The following is a 14,504-nucleotide window of genomic DNA, read 5'->3' as shown; positions in this document are numbered from 1 at the left end:
ATTAACCTCACAATTTAACACTTTATTTGGGTTGACATTTTTCATTATCAAGATGCGCTTGTCCTTTCCGTGAAATACTGAGAAATAAAGGACATTAATGCGTTACCAACAGACAAACACACACAAATCCAGAACTTAATTAGGGAATTTGCTACGCTTTAAGCATAACAAAGTACATACCTATAAAATTAGTATTTGAAATCTTTGTTAATGTCATCAAATTTTATCATAACAATTTATATTTGCTTGGACCGAAGATGACCCGTAATGCTGTCGAAATGACGGCTTACTTTATGAAATGAAGTAGGCCTACTATAGACAATTTAGATTGGTAATTTATAATAAAAATTACCAAAATAGGCCACGAACTATTGATGTATAAACAACGTAAAGCGTTTAAACAATTCATGATGGTTTACTGAGTTTTACTAAAATGCGTTAGCCTATCGTTTTCTTAGCATAAACTAACATTTTGGAATCCAGATAGAAAAAGCAAAACTTATACAGTTAAATTGAATACGCCTGTAATAAATAAGGTGCAACACCAACGATAGCTAATTTGTAAATTACAATGATGTTGTAGTACGTTCTAAGGGAAATCAGTACCAAAAACCAACGTTTACAGTTACGAACTGTAGTACATCCGACCAACTGTATGCGTTAATCAAGTCCCGAGGATATTGATCTCTTGGTTTTGGATTTTCTCGTAAAAGGTTATTGGCAGTCAAAGTTATTTACCATTAATTGCTTCTTTTATAAACAACTTTTAATGTAAACTTATCGGTGTCAGTTTGAAAAAAAAAAACCTTATACAAACAACTGTTTTGTTATTTAACAGATTACGTATTCTCTAAACAATGATTGGTATAGGCTATCCATTAACATTAGAAGGGAATGTGATAAAAATCACACAACGTTGGGTTTTTGGACGTTTGTAATTTTATTTCTTAAGTAGGTAGGCCGTGTATCTTAGGAAAAAGTACCGGCATCAAGGATCGTCGTCAAAAAGGTTGTTATGAATAATTGGCTAGGCGTACGTACCCAAGAGATGGACTATTTGCCTATTGGCTGTATGGTCCAGCGATTGCATCAAACGGTGAGTAGGAACTATTGACTATATATATAGTCAATGGTAGGAAAAGAAAGAGACACATTGGAAAATCGAGTTTAGCATCATCCGTAAACCTCTGTTACAATCGCGCACCTACTGCAGTTGTGATTTTTTTACTTTACACTTTACACAACCGCCATTGAAGCGCCGTCACTGAGTGAAAATCTTGTTTCTAAGCTAAGTTATTGGCGACGATCGTTATTAAATTTAAGTTTCCTACCTGTATACAACACTGATTCAAGGTCTTCTTTCTTGTTATCAAAACTCAAGAACAATTTCATACACTAAAGAATTTCTGGTTCCTGACCTGGATGATACCTAGTTATTAATTTCATTTACGGTTACACTATTACACTATATTATTGAACTTACGATTAATTTAATCCGTTATGTAAGAAAAACGTTTTTAATCTCACTTCGTTGAGATTCGCTTTCAAAATGTGATCGAAAATGGTTGTGGTATTTGTAAACAACATTTGTAAACATATCAGTGACAGCTAGAAAAAATAATCTTGATCCGAACAGCTGTTCGTTATTTCATAGATGATTATGTAATAAAAATTGGACGAAAACTTTAAAAAATCGCACAAAACTGCATTTTTGAACGTCCGTAATTTTATTTACAAAGTAGTGAGACCATATTTTAATGGCTAAAGACACTCTCACCAATCCAGTAAATACATTAAAACTACTTGGATCTTGATAGGTACTCTCGTTTTCCTGGAGAAGATTGCGTAAAATGCCATCTTGAGTGTTGCAGACAGACAGACAGACAGACAGAAATTTAGATGAGACTTGTTTCGGCTTCCTTAATGTATAAAACGTAAAAATAACCTAAAAATTTATGATTCTGAGCAATGTACAGACAAAACTCTAATTTTATTTATATAGATTCCAGTATATAAAAAAGGTTATAAAAAAGATCCGCAAAACTATAGACCATTGGCAATTCAACCTGCTCTATCAAAGCTATTTGAAAAAAGTTTACTTTTTCAACTAGTAGATTATTTGGAAAATAACCACTTATTAGATCAAGAACAGCATGGATATAGAAAAAATAAATCTACTATTACAGCTCTAATTTCTTATATTAAAAATGTATTACATAAGTTGGATGAGGACAATTATGTTGTTGGCACCTTTTTAGATATGTCTAAGGCTTTTGATAGCGTGAATCATTTAAAGTTACTGCAAAAACTCAGAGCATATGGAATTAGTGGTAAAGAACTGGACTGGATTAAATCTTATTTAGAGGGCCGCCAACAGTTTGTTAACATTGGGTATTTAGATGGAAATAAGATGTACAATGTTAGATCTAATGTTAGGGAAGTTAAGTATTCTGTTCCTCAGGGACCTCTGCTTGTATGCAGATGACATAAGTATGTCTATGCATGAAAAGAATATTGAACTTCTTGAAATAAAAATGAAAGATTCGCTCAAAATAATTGGAGATTACTTAAATGAAAAAAACCTTTTACTTAATGAAAACAAAACAACCTTCATAAAATTTGAGTGTAAAAAGTCTGGCAAAAAGATATTTGAAAATTTTGCATGTGAAACCAAATTTTTAGGCCTAACCTTGGACAGTACACTAAAGTGGACCTCACATGTCAATAAAATATGTAATAAAATTAGCTCCGGTATTTTTACTTTAAGACGACTATATCCCCTTTGCAGTAAAGAAATTTTGCGTGTGGTTTATTATTCAAATATACACTCCCATATTGCTTATGGCATTGAAATTTATGGTGGAACAAATAAAGCTAACTTAAATGAAATTTTACATTTACAAAAAGAGGCCATAAGGTGCATCCTTAATTTAAATGAAAATGAATCATGTAAAAATTGTTTCAAAGAATTAGAATTTTTTACAGTTTACAGCCTCTACATATATAAGACTATATTATATGTTAAAAGTCGGGAGTCGCAACTGCAAAGACAGCAAGATGTACATACTTACAATACTAGACACAAACAAAATTTTATAATTAAAAAGCATAAAAAAGAAAAATTTAAAGAAAGCCCTGATTATATTGGGGTTAAATTTTTTCATTCTCTCCCTTGTAGTATCAGAAATGAGGAAAACAGAAATAAGTTAAAAAAAAGCTTAAGAATTTTCTAACTAGTGGAGAGTTTTATAATTTTGAAGAATTTACTGCACTATGTTCAAATATAAACATGTAACTATGTAAAAAAAAAAAATAAAAAAATAAAATGGATCAGGAAAATGGTTTTAGTATTAGTTATAGTTTAAGATTAAGACGCATTCATGTACACATTGTTGTATGTCTGAATAAAGATTTATTTGACTTGACTTGACTTGACTTGATCATATTGAAAGCTAAAATAAATTTTATAGGTGTTTACTTCTAGTTGATCTATGTTTCTGTTTGCTGTAAGCAGCACAGTGTCGTCTGCATACATGTCCGTTTTGCTGTATTCCTCAAGGTGTTCCGGGAAGTCATTAATAAACAGGCCAAACAGAACTGGCCCTAAGACAGAGCCCTGGGGAACTCCTCTGTTAGTCGGTAGCAATTCAGATCTGACAGTATCTGTAAACCCTTTTGTTTTGTGTTTTATTTCTACCATTTGGCTTCGCCCTTTTTGGATAACTTGCAAACCATTTCAGAGCTGTTCGCAGGATTCCTAAATTTTGAAGTTTAGTTAGAATAAGATCATGTCCCAAGGAATCAAAGGCCTTGCTTAGGTCAAGATACAGGCTGGTGATAGTGTTGCCATTTTCTATGTTCTCAATGATATATTCAACAAGGTCTATCAGAGCAGTTGTGGTTGATTTTCCAGGAACAAACCCATGTTGACTGTTTGTCAATGCTTGGTTTTGACTAAAAGATGCTCCTGGATTCTTACTTTTATAATCTTCTCTATGAGTTTGGAGACAGATGAGAGCAGCGAGATAGGTCGGTAGTTAGAGATGTTTTGTAGGTCCCCTTGTTTGTGTTTAGGAAATACCTTCGCTGTTTTAAACTGGGTTGGAAAAGTCCCCTCTGCCATCGACATGTTTACAATCTTCATTAGCGGCAATATTAATTCATCTGCACATGTTTTAAGGATTTTTGAAGATATTTCATCAATGCCTGATGATGTGGAGTATACGTGCGAGGTATACGGGCAGATGGGTGACGGTAACGTCAAAATCCTGCTTGCCTCAGTATACCTGCCATATGACTCCCAGGAACCACCACCGACCAGAGAAATGAGGATGGTTGTCGAATATGGAGCCAGGGAAAAAAAACACCTGCTGTTGGGCTGCGACGCCAATGCCCATCATGTGGCCTGGGGCAGCAGCAATATCAATGAGAGAGGTGAGAGCTTGTTAAGTTTTGTAGCTGAATCTAATTTAGTTATACTTAATAAGAAATCCAAACCAACCTTTAGACAGAGGAGAGGGGTGGTACTAAGGGAAGAGGTTTTGGACATAACCTTGGCCAGTAATTATGCGGCGACAAAGGTTGTAAAATGGGGGGTATCTGATGATCACTCAGCGTCAGACAGACAGGGACAGACTAAGACAATTAAAAGACACAGAAGGGCATGGGGTGGAGAGTATGGCGAATTCTCTAAATGCGGCCATACTAAGCTCATACCAAGAAGCGTGCCCAGAGACTGTAAAGAACATGTCCAGGCAAGCCTGCTGGTGGAATAGGGGGCTAGAAGCTCTGAGGAGGAAGGTTCGCAGACTGTATAATGTGGCAAAGCGTACAGGAAATTGGAACAACTACTCAGAGATGCTCACTGTTTACAATAGGACAATCAGAAGAGCTACGAGCTAAGAGAAAGAGTCATGGAGAGAATTCTGTCAGAACATGGAGAGTGTGTCTGAATGTGCAAAGCTTCATAGGGTACTAGCTCGAGGTCAAGCTAATCCTTAAGGAACAATGCTTAAGGAGGATGGTACATATACAGACGGCCCAGAAGAAGTGCTGGAGAGCCTTTTGAGCGCTCACTTCCCAGGATCCTTACAACCGCAGAGCACAGTCTAGGTGGAGATAGAAAGAGAGACTAGGGTGCGGACGGTAAGAGAAGATTGGGCCTGCGCTAGGGCTGTGATTACCTATAACGGTATCAAATGGGCTCTTAGGGCATTTCAACCATTTAAAGCTCCTGGTACCGATGGCATCTATCCTGGGTTTTTGCAGGAAGGTGGGGACCAGTTGATACTCCCCTTGGTGCGTCTTTTCAGGACCAGCTTAGCCAGTGGAGTTATACCAACAGCATGGAGTGTATTCAAGGGTGGTATTCATACTGAAGCCCGGAAGGGATACATATGCTGTGCCCAAGGCTTTCAGACCAATCAGCCTTACATCGTTTCTCCTGAAGACCATGGAGAAATTAGTGGATAGACGAATAAAGGATAGGGTCTTGGTAAGCCATCCTTTGCATCCGAACCAACATGCCTACCAGAAGGGAAAGTCATGCGAAACAGCCCTGCATGCGCTGGTTAGTAAGATTGAAAGTGCTATCTCGAACAAGGAAATAGCGGTGGCTGCATTTCTTGATATAGAAGGAGCTTTTGACAACACCAGTACTCGCTCTATTGTATCAAAGCTGGTGTCAAGAAATGTGGAAAGCACTGTAGTGAGGTGGATAGGCAACATGCTCGAAAGTAGGAGAGCGCAAGCTTCTCTGTGTGGGACGGTGAGAGAGGTCAAGGCCCAAAGAGGGTGTCCACAGGGTGGCGTCTTGTCACCAAATCTGTGGAATCTGGTGGTTGACGATCTCCTGTCCGAGCTCAATGCACAGGGCATGTACGCTCAAGGATATGCTGACGATATTGTTGTACTAATAAGAGGAAAATTTATGAACACTTGCCTGGAACTCATGCAGAGGGCACTGTCCATAGTGGAGAGGTGGTGTAACCAGGAAGGTCTGAGGGTCAATCCAATGAAGACTGTAATGGTACCATTTACAAGGAAGAGAAATGTTGATATCGCTAGAGTACCAACTCTCTTCGGTAATCAGATCCAGGTTAAGAGGGAGTTCAAGTACCTAGGAATAAGGCTGGACGACAAGCTCACCTGGAACAGCCATTTGGCACATATAACGCAACGTTCTCAGACCACACTTATGATGATGAGGCGGGCTGTTGGGAAGACCTGGGGTCTAAGTCCACAGATGACTAACTGGCTATACACTAGGGTTGCAAGACCGATGATGGTGTATGGCTCAGTGGTCTGGTGGACCAAGGTAATGCAAACTACCGCTGTAAAGAGACTACAAAAGATCCAGCGAGTGGCATGCCTTAGCATCACAGGAGCCATGAGAGGCACTCCAACTGCAGCCCTGGAAGTAGTGCTAAACCTGCCACCTCTCGACATCATTGTGAAAGGAGAGGCAAGGATGGCAGCCTACAGAATGGCTTGTAGTGGCAACTGGAAGTATAATGCCTCCAGTGAGCACACAAGAATTGTAGACAAGGTGCAAAAGAACTCCTTGGAAATGCTACCAGACAGGATGGTGAAGATCACAGATCTAGAAAAACCATACAATGTCAACATTGTTGACAGGGATGCCTGGGATAGGGGTGAACCTGAATTCATGAAAAGGGGGATCACCTGGTATACGGATGGCTCGAAAAAGCCAACGGGCACAGGGGCTGGAATATATGGAGTCAGACCCAAGGTGCAGTTATGCGTAAGTTTGGGAAAAATGGCTACTGTATTCCAGGCAGAAGTGGTGGCCCTGTCTGAGTGTGCGAGAGTGTGTTTGAAGCGCGGTCTTATAGGCCACACTATATACATGAACTCAGACAGCAAAGCAGCACTAATGGCACTTGACAGTTTCGACTTTACCTCCAAGGCTGTATGGGACTGTCATCAAGCCATGAAAGCCCTGGGAAAGACCAACAGGATCATCCTTAGTTGGGTTCCAGGGCACAAAGGTATTGCTGGCAATGAGGGAGCTGACAAGTGGGCAAACAAAGGAGCTGAAAGCCCGCTCATGGGTCCAGAGCCGACGTGTGGTATTGCTTACAACACAGCACGGAGAGCTGTTCGCCAGTGGATGGGCATAGAACATCAAAGGAACTGGGAAAGAACAGAAGGAAATGTACAGTCAAAGAGAATGCTGAAGGCACCTACAGGTGCGATAGCGGCAGAAGCCCTTGGGCTGAGTAGGAAGACCCTGCGGAAGGTGGATGGCTTTATTAGCGGCCATTGGGTATTCCGTGGACATTTACACAAGATGGGAATTCAAGTTGAAAGCCTCTTATGTAGGAAATGTGGAGAGGAGGAGGAGACAGCATTCCACGTGATATTTATGTGCCCAGCCCTACAAGGTCTGCGCATGAGATCCCTTGGCCTATCGACTGGAGATCAAAGGGAAGAACGGGTCACCATTGTCAAAAGGATCTCACGGTTCACAAAGGACCTGGGATTTGACAAAGAATGAGGACCTTTGAATGAGGGTGCACAATAAGCTGTTCTAGCTGCGATGCAATCCCATGGTCACTTGAAGCCTGGCCCTCTATTAAAATACCCCCGCCGCAGCAAACCTGCAGACTTAGCGAATTTCCATTTGCCTGATTGGATTTAAACTAAAATGTCTCCTTAAAAATATCACATTTATTCCCTATTTAAACAGAATTAGTTTAATGAGTACTTAGGTTTGCTGCAACAGGGAGGGTAAAAAGGTTTTTTTTTATGTAGAATATTAAAAGTTACTGTGGTTTAGTAAGAAATTAATGTATTTTCCAACTTTTATCAAAATATGTTCATAAACAAGCAAACTACAACAGTTGACTTATTCTCCATAAGAATAACATGGGAATTTTAAAATTACAATTTTTTTGAATTTTCTCCGTAACAATTAGGCGCATAATAATGCTTCAATATACTAAATTATTTTTTTTTTTAAGCTCTACAAAATGGTTTAAAAAGAAATTGCGAAATTTTTTGTTTTTAGGGTCAAAAATGGGAAAAACCTATTTTTACCCCATAAAACCCCCCATAAACCCCCGTTCCCATAGTCCGATCATGCTGGTTTGCGAACTCATTCAAGTTTATCCCGCCTTACACCTTCAAACCAAATTTTATCAAAATCGGACAAAAATTACTCAAGTTATCGTGCGGATGGACACATATATATATATATATCTCTATATATAGATATATAAAAATTTGAACGAATGGTGTTTTTGGCCTCTGGGGACATCAAAATGAAAAAGTAAATCGGTCCCGGGCTTAGGTCTTACCATGAGACCTATGGTAATAGCTACTTCCCTATAGGGTAATTCGCTAAAAAAAAAAAAAAAAAAAAATTATGTGGAGTTCTTTAATGATTGAATGGTTCTGCCTATCTCGTCAGGTGTTGTTGGACGGAAGGAAGAGAGAGTGTTAAATGTGGTAGCTGGAGGATTTTGACCTATTGGTGGTGTGTTGTATCTGCTGTTTTGTTTTAATGTTTCCTCAGCTATGTTTACAAAATAATAATTAAAGCGGTTTGCTATATCTTTAGGGTCAGTAAGTTTCTTTCCATTGTCATTTAATTCTATTTTAGAATTGTTGTCAAGCTCTTTCCTCCCTTTCCTCTCACTATTGATGGTGTCCCATATGGCTTTGACTTTGTTTTCTGCTTGTTCAATGTATGCAGCATTTTTTTTTTGCCTTGCCTTTTTTATTTTTGTTTGTAAGATTTCTTCTTATCTGTAGCTATCTTCTTGTCATCAGGATGACCAGTTAGGAGAAATTTGTCTTGTGCTATTAAAAACTCCTTTTTAAGTGTCATAGTTTCTTCATCATACATTAGTTGTTTACCCCTTTTTTGTGTAGTCCGAAATCTTTTTTTTTGGACATGCATTATCAATTGCAAGCTGGAGCGTTTGGTTGAAATTAAAGTAGGCCTCTTCCACATCATTTGTTCTCAAAACAGGTTCCCACGTTACAGTGGAGAGCACATTTTTTAATATCAGCAGATTGTTGTGGTTAAGGTTCCGTCTTGATTTATATGTTGTTGCTGCATTTGTTTTTGGAAGGTCCAGTGTGCAGTATTGTCCTGTGTGGTCTGATAGACCTGTGTGAGAAATCACAACTTTATATTTGAACACACCATATCAATTGAGGATGCTTAGGTCTTTGAGATTCTTGTGGCTGGGAGCTCTAGTCTTCTTATGTTATACCCATCCAATAGCAAATTTAGTGTAACAGATTCTCTAGAAGCCTCATCCAAACTGTCAATGTTAATGTCCCCCATGATAAGTGTGTCAGTTCTCTGAGTAGGAAGTCTGTCTAGTGCAGAAGGTTTACCAACAGGGTGCAACACTAATATTTGTTTAAATTTATAACAACAGCTAATTTGAACCAAGCAGCAACAAAAAGCTGTGATACAAATGAGAACTGTCTAAGTAGGATTTTTTACAGTTATATATTTATTTTTATTTAATAAATAGTTTTTGATACTGTGCGAATAAGGCATTTTATTTTTTAAGTGCATAATCCATTAACTTATTTCCTCTCTTTTTTCCTATTTGTTTATAAAAATCTATTGTGTTTGTATGGTTTACGGAGTAGCCAGTTAATACTTTTAGTGGATTACTAAACGTTTATCTACATACAGCAGATCTATGGAACGTAATAATTATTCTCTTTAGCGTTCTCTTCCCGTTGCGAAGCACGGGTATGACAGCTAGTTAACTAATAAAAATTTACTATTAAAAGTCCTATAATTAACAATTTTGAAAGAGAAAATACTCTTGGATAACTTTTATATAAGTAGTCACAAGAATTTGCTAGAATTAAGCATCCTGCTTTCACAAATCACAGCCATAAAACTATAAACACTATATTAATATTATTAATATAATCTATTATTCATTTTTGCAGTTGGCAGGTGTTATTCTAGCATGCTGTCTAGCAAACGCTATCAAGAAAGAAGAGGAACTAAAGTAAGCCTAGAACTATTAAAGCATGAAACTCCACGCAAATGGAATGTTTCAAACTAGCAGCATGTTTTTCAAATTCATACTTTACTTGAAAGTTTTTTAAGTGTTTTGCTATGGTTACTGTAATTTGTGGTTTATTTGGGTATGTTTTATGCACAACCCAGCTCAGGTGAGACTGGGCAGCACATATCTGTACCTGTGTAACAGTAATAAAGCATTCTGAAAGGTTTCAAGTTAGATTTACATTAACAACATTTTTTGTATTATTTCAGCCAAAACAAAATTACATGAAAAGACTTTTTAACCCTTGTATCTAAGGCTACAACCAAAATAAATAAACAATTTATTTACATACTTACTGGAAAAGTATGGTATTTAAAAAATATGTTTGAATTTAAAAGCTGAGTCCACAGCTATCTGGTGACAGTGGCGGATCCAGCCAAAGGACCCCAGGGGGAACACGCCACGCGCCCCTTCGGACACCAAAAATGTTTAACTATCGGGTGGGCCTAACATGTATGTTGGGCCTGGCCTACACTCTTACCAAATAATTACTTAACTGCCAGAAATTGCAAAATTTATGTTTTTTCCATCTTAACTTACTTAACCCTGCAAGTGTATTCCACTTTAGTAGCTTTTATTTTGAGGAAGCAGTCACATTCGACTGAATAAAGGATATTTGCCTACTTCAGAATGCGTTGCACTAGATGATCCACTCCAATCCATACAAACTAGATTGAATCCGGTGTGACAGAAAACTGATATTCTAAGCTTTATTCCATAACCTGTCTTAAGATTACAGTTTAGTTTTGGAATGGTTTTGGCATTGACTTTAAATCATATGTATGTAATCTTTTCATCCTATTGTAAATTTTGAAACTCATTTTAAGTGTTTTTCATAATTAATTGATTATATATACCCAATATTGATAGTAAATGGTTTCTTATTAGTGAGGTTTGGGAGTGATGACTAAATGTTTTATTCTAATTATCTTTTTAGGGGGAATTATATTATTTTTTAATTTTTAGTGGTTTATTTTTTTGTCAAAATACTAGAGTTGTGCTAGTAGTGGTTTTCTAATCAATTGTTTTATTTGGTTTAAAGTTTAAATGGGATACAAATAAAACTAATGATAATAAATAAACTGCCTTCTACATAAACCGGTAGGATCTAACCTTGAAGTTGTCTTAAACATCTCGCGTGATCGTGTCAAGAGTCAAGAGATTTATTGGTCTAAGAACACAAAATATTACAGTGCATACGACCTTGTCAAGTACAATTATTAAAATAATAAAATTAAATATCACAGATTTAGCCTATATGAATAACAATAACACAGCTACCTACAAAAACAATTAACAGTATCACAGATTCAAACATCTTTCATAATACTCCTTAATACAGTAGGAAGGATTGTTGACTAGCAAAAGGTGAATGGCTTTTTTAAAACTAGGAAAAGGCAAACATCTTATATCTAAAGGCAAATGGTTAAAAAGTCTAACACCTACACATGAATGGCTTCTTAAAGTTTTAGCTAACCTAGCTTGATCAATATGAACATTCCTACTACTTCTAGTGTTATAGGAATGTATGTCATTATTAAAAACAAGACTTGATTCATTTGATTTTATAAATAACAATAACCTAAAAATGTACAAACAGATAACAGTCATATAACACCAGTTTCAGTAAAAAGAGGTTTACAGTGAGCTTTTTTCTTTGAGTTTGTTACTATCCTAATAGCTTTCTTTTGCAACAACAAAACATCAGTTATCCTGCCAGAGTTTCCCCATAAAATAATACCATAGTCTAACAAAGAATGAAACAAAGCATAATAAACAGACAATAAATAAGTAACAGGAACGTAAAATTTTAAAGTTTTTAACAAATATACGACTTTTGACAATTTACTGCAAACTAAATCTATTTGGCTATTCCAAGTTAAGTTACAATCCATTTGCACCCCTAGTAACTTAATGCACTTAACAAATTCATCTGAATAAGCAAGTCTACTATTTAAGGAGTATATTGCCTTTTGTGTTTTTGATTCATTAAGTTTAAAACCATTAGCTCTGAACCATGTAACAGCCTGATTAAGAGTTTCATCAGCAATACCATTCACAGTTGGCAAATCTTTACTTACTGTAAGGAAAGATGTGTCGTCAGCAAACATGATGGTTTTCGATGACTTAATAGTAGACGGCAGATCATTTACCATGACAAGAAATAAAATAGGCCCTAACACAGAACCTTGTGGTACACCAAATTTGACATGAGAAGCAGATGACTTTTTACCAGCAACATCTATAATTTGGAATCTCCCTTCCAGGTACGACTTAAAGAAATCAAGCTGAACGCCATGAAAACCCAGACACTGTAGCTTTTGACAAAGAATTAAATGGTCGACACAATCAAATGCCTTGCTCAGGTCGCAGGCAGTGATCTGAGCAAGGCTTCGATCCTCAAAACAACTGATTAAATCATCAACAATTGATAGAACTGCACTCGTAGTGCTCTTACCCATCTGATAGCCAAATTGTGAAGCACTAATTAGGCTCAGCTGATTAAAGTAGGTACATACCTGGAGTTTTACAACTTGTTCAACAACCTTGCCTAAAACTGGTACTATAGAAATCGGTCGGTAACTCTTTGGCACAGATTTTTCACCACTTTTTTTATACAGGGGGACCACTCTTGATATTTTAAGCTTAGAGGGAAAAATACCCTGTTTAAGACACAAATTAATACAAAAGGTTAGAGGAAGCAAAATGGACTTGATTACACATTTGAATAGATGATTAGAAAGATCAAAGATATCTTTACTTTTAGATTTTTTCATTTTTTTCACGACACTGAGCACATTTGCACATGACACTTCCTCCTATTTGAAGTTTTCTTCAGGCAAAGGTGAATTTTCCATGAAGTCAAGCGCAGTAGTCTGGGGTTGAATGATGCTGTCTCTGGCCTCCTGAACAGCTGAAAGGTAGTACGAGTTAAACTCCTCTGGGGGAATCTGGATCTCTGGTGACTTGACGCTCTTGCTCCGTAGATTATTTACAAGTGTCCAAGCAGCCTTTGACTTGTTGTCAGACGATTCTATGTATTCAACATTGTAATTAAGTTTAGCTTTATTAACCGCCTCCTTGTAAACTTGCTTGCTTTTCTTATATGCCAGTTCGGTTAAGTTGCTTCGCTGAACAAGGAACATAGTTCTGAAGGCCATCATGGTATTTTTTAGATGTTCCAGCTGAGGTGTATACCAGTTCAATTTAGGCACGTTTCGGTTAATAGTAGGTTTTCTCAAAGGTTTACGAGGACACACTTCATCAAAAATACCATAAAAAACCTTAAAAAACTTATTAAAAGCGGACTCAGCTTCTTCCTCTCCATGTAGAATTTGCATCCAATCAACAAAAAACAAGTGTTGTCTCAAAACATCGAGTCTTTTTTTAGATAAATTTCTTCCATAGGAAACTTTGGAGTTGGGCGTATCTGCACGTCGTTCCACGTTTAGGGTCACAGTAATACCCGAATGGTCAGAGAAAAAACAATTTACTACATCCATATTGTAATCTTGAGTTCGGTGGGTTGTTATGACATTGTCTAGACACGCATCTTCTCGAGTTGGAAGAGTGCTAATATATGTCATTCCAAATTCCTTTAACAGATTTTTAAATTTAATAACAGTAGGGCGTTCTGTTGTGACGTCAAAATGTGCATTATAGTCACCGCCAATGTAAACTTCACACTTAAAATTCGATAGACAGTTTAAAAGTACTTCTAGTTTATCCAAAAAGAGGTTAGGGTCTCCTTGAGGCGATCGATATAGACTATTATCTTTAAACTTAAAAGTTTGACCACCGCTACTTCAAATGTCAATTCTTCACAGAGCCAATTTAAATTTATTTCTTCGTAAGATAGGTTATCCCTGAGATACACAGCTACACCACCTTTGACATGTTCTTTTCTACAATAACTTGCAGCCAGCAAAAATCCATCAATCACCTCGTACTGTATGGCGTCATCCTTCTTCCAGTGCTCACTGAAACACATACTTAAATCATGTTGTTTCGTCATAAGGCTAAGAAAGTTTGATTTACCAGAAATACCTTCAACATTTAGGAACAAAGCTTTTACTATTTGTCCACTTGTATTAGCTACGTAGCTGTTAGATGTAGGCCTACTAAAAATACTCTGAAACGATTCACACTGTTCTCGTTCTACGGTCCCGAGTCTTGATGATAAGCATTCAAGTTTAAAGGCTCCTTATTTGCAGACAAGTTCCGTGGCACGAAGTTCCTAGTATTGTAGGCGTTTCTCGCTGAGTGTCTTCTTGGCATGTACTCTTTCACTAAAACTCCTGCTTCCCAAAAATTTGGAAATAGGACAGTTTCAAGCTCAGAGTCATTAACTCCAACTTTAAAGGATTTGTAAGTGTCATATCTTGTATTTAATTCGGTACAAACATGGTCCTTGATACTGTTCTCTGTTAAGTA

The 14,504-nt window shown here is 37.1% G+C and overlaps 1 protein-coding gene across 2 annotated transcripts in view; it reads left to right on the top strand.

Moving 5' to 3' along the window:
- The window catches only part of LOC128982836 (CD63 antigen-like), a 113,362-nt gene extending 103,103 nt beyond the window's left edge, over positions 1-10,259 (top strand). For both annotated transcript variants that reach the window (XM_054401866.1, XM_054401865.1), the window contains one exon: positions 9,949-10,259. In XM_054401866.1, the coding sequence (XP_054257841.1) occupies positions 9,949-10,014 (66 nt within the window). In that variant the 3' untranslated portion in view covers positions 10,015-10,259. The remainder of the gene's footprint in view (positions 1-9,948) is intronic.
- The last annotated feature ends 4,245 nt before the right edge of the window (positions 10,260-14,504 follow it).

This window comes from Macrosteles quadrilineatus, unplaced genomic scaffold (genome assembly GCF_028750875.1).
Source record: "Macrosteles quadrilineatus isolate MER2022 unplaced genomic scaffold, UCM_ALF_1.0 Scaffold_1__1_contigs__length_201487025, whole genome shotgun sequence".
NCBI lineage: Eukaryota > Metazoa > Arthropoda > Insecta > Hemiptera > Cicadellidae > Macrosteles > Macrosteles quadrilineatus.
Note: the sequence above shows the minus strand (reverse complement) of the source record. Positions and strands in the feature narration are given on the sequence as shown.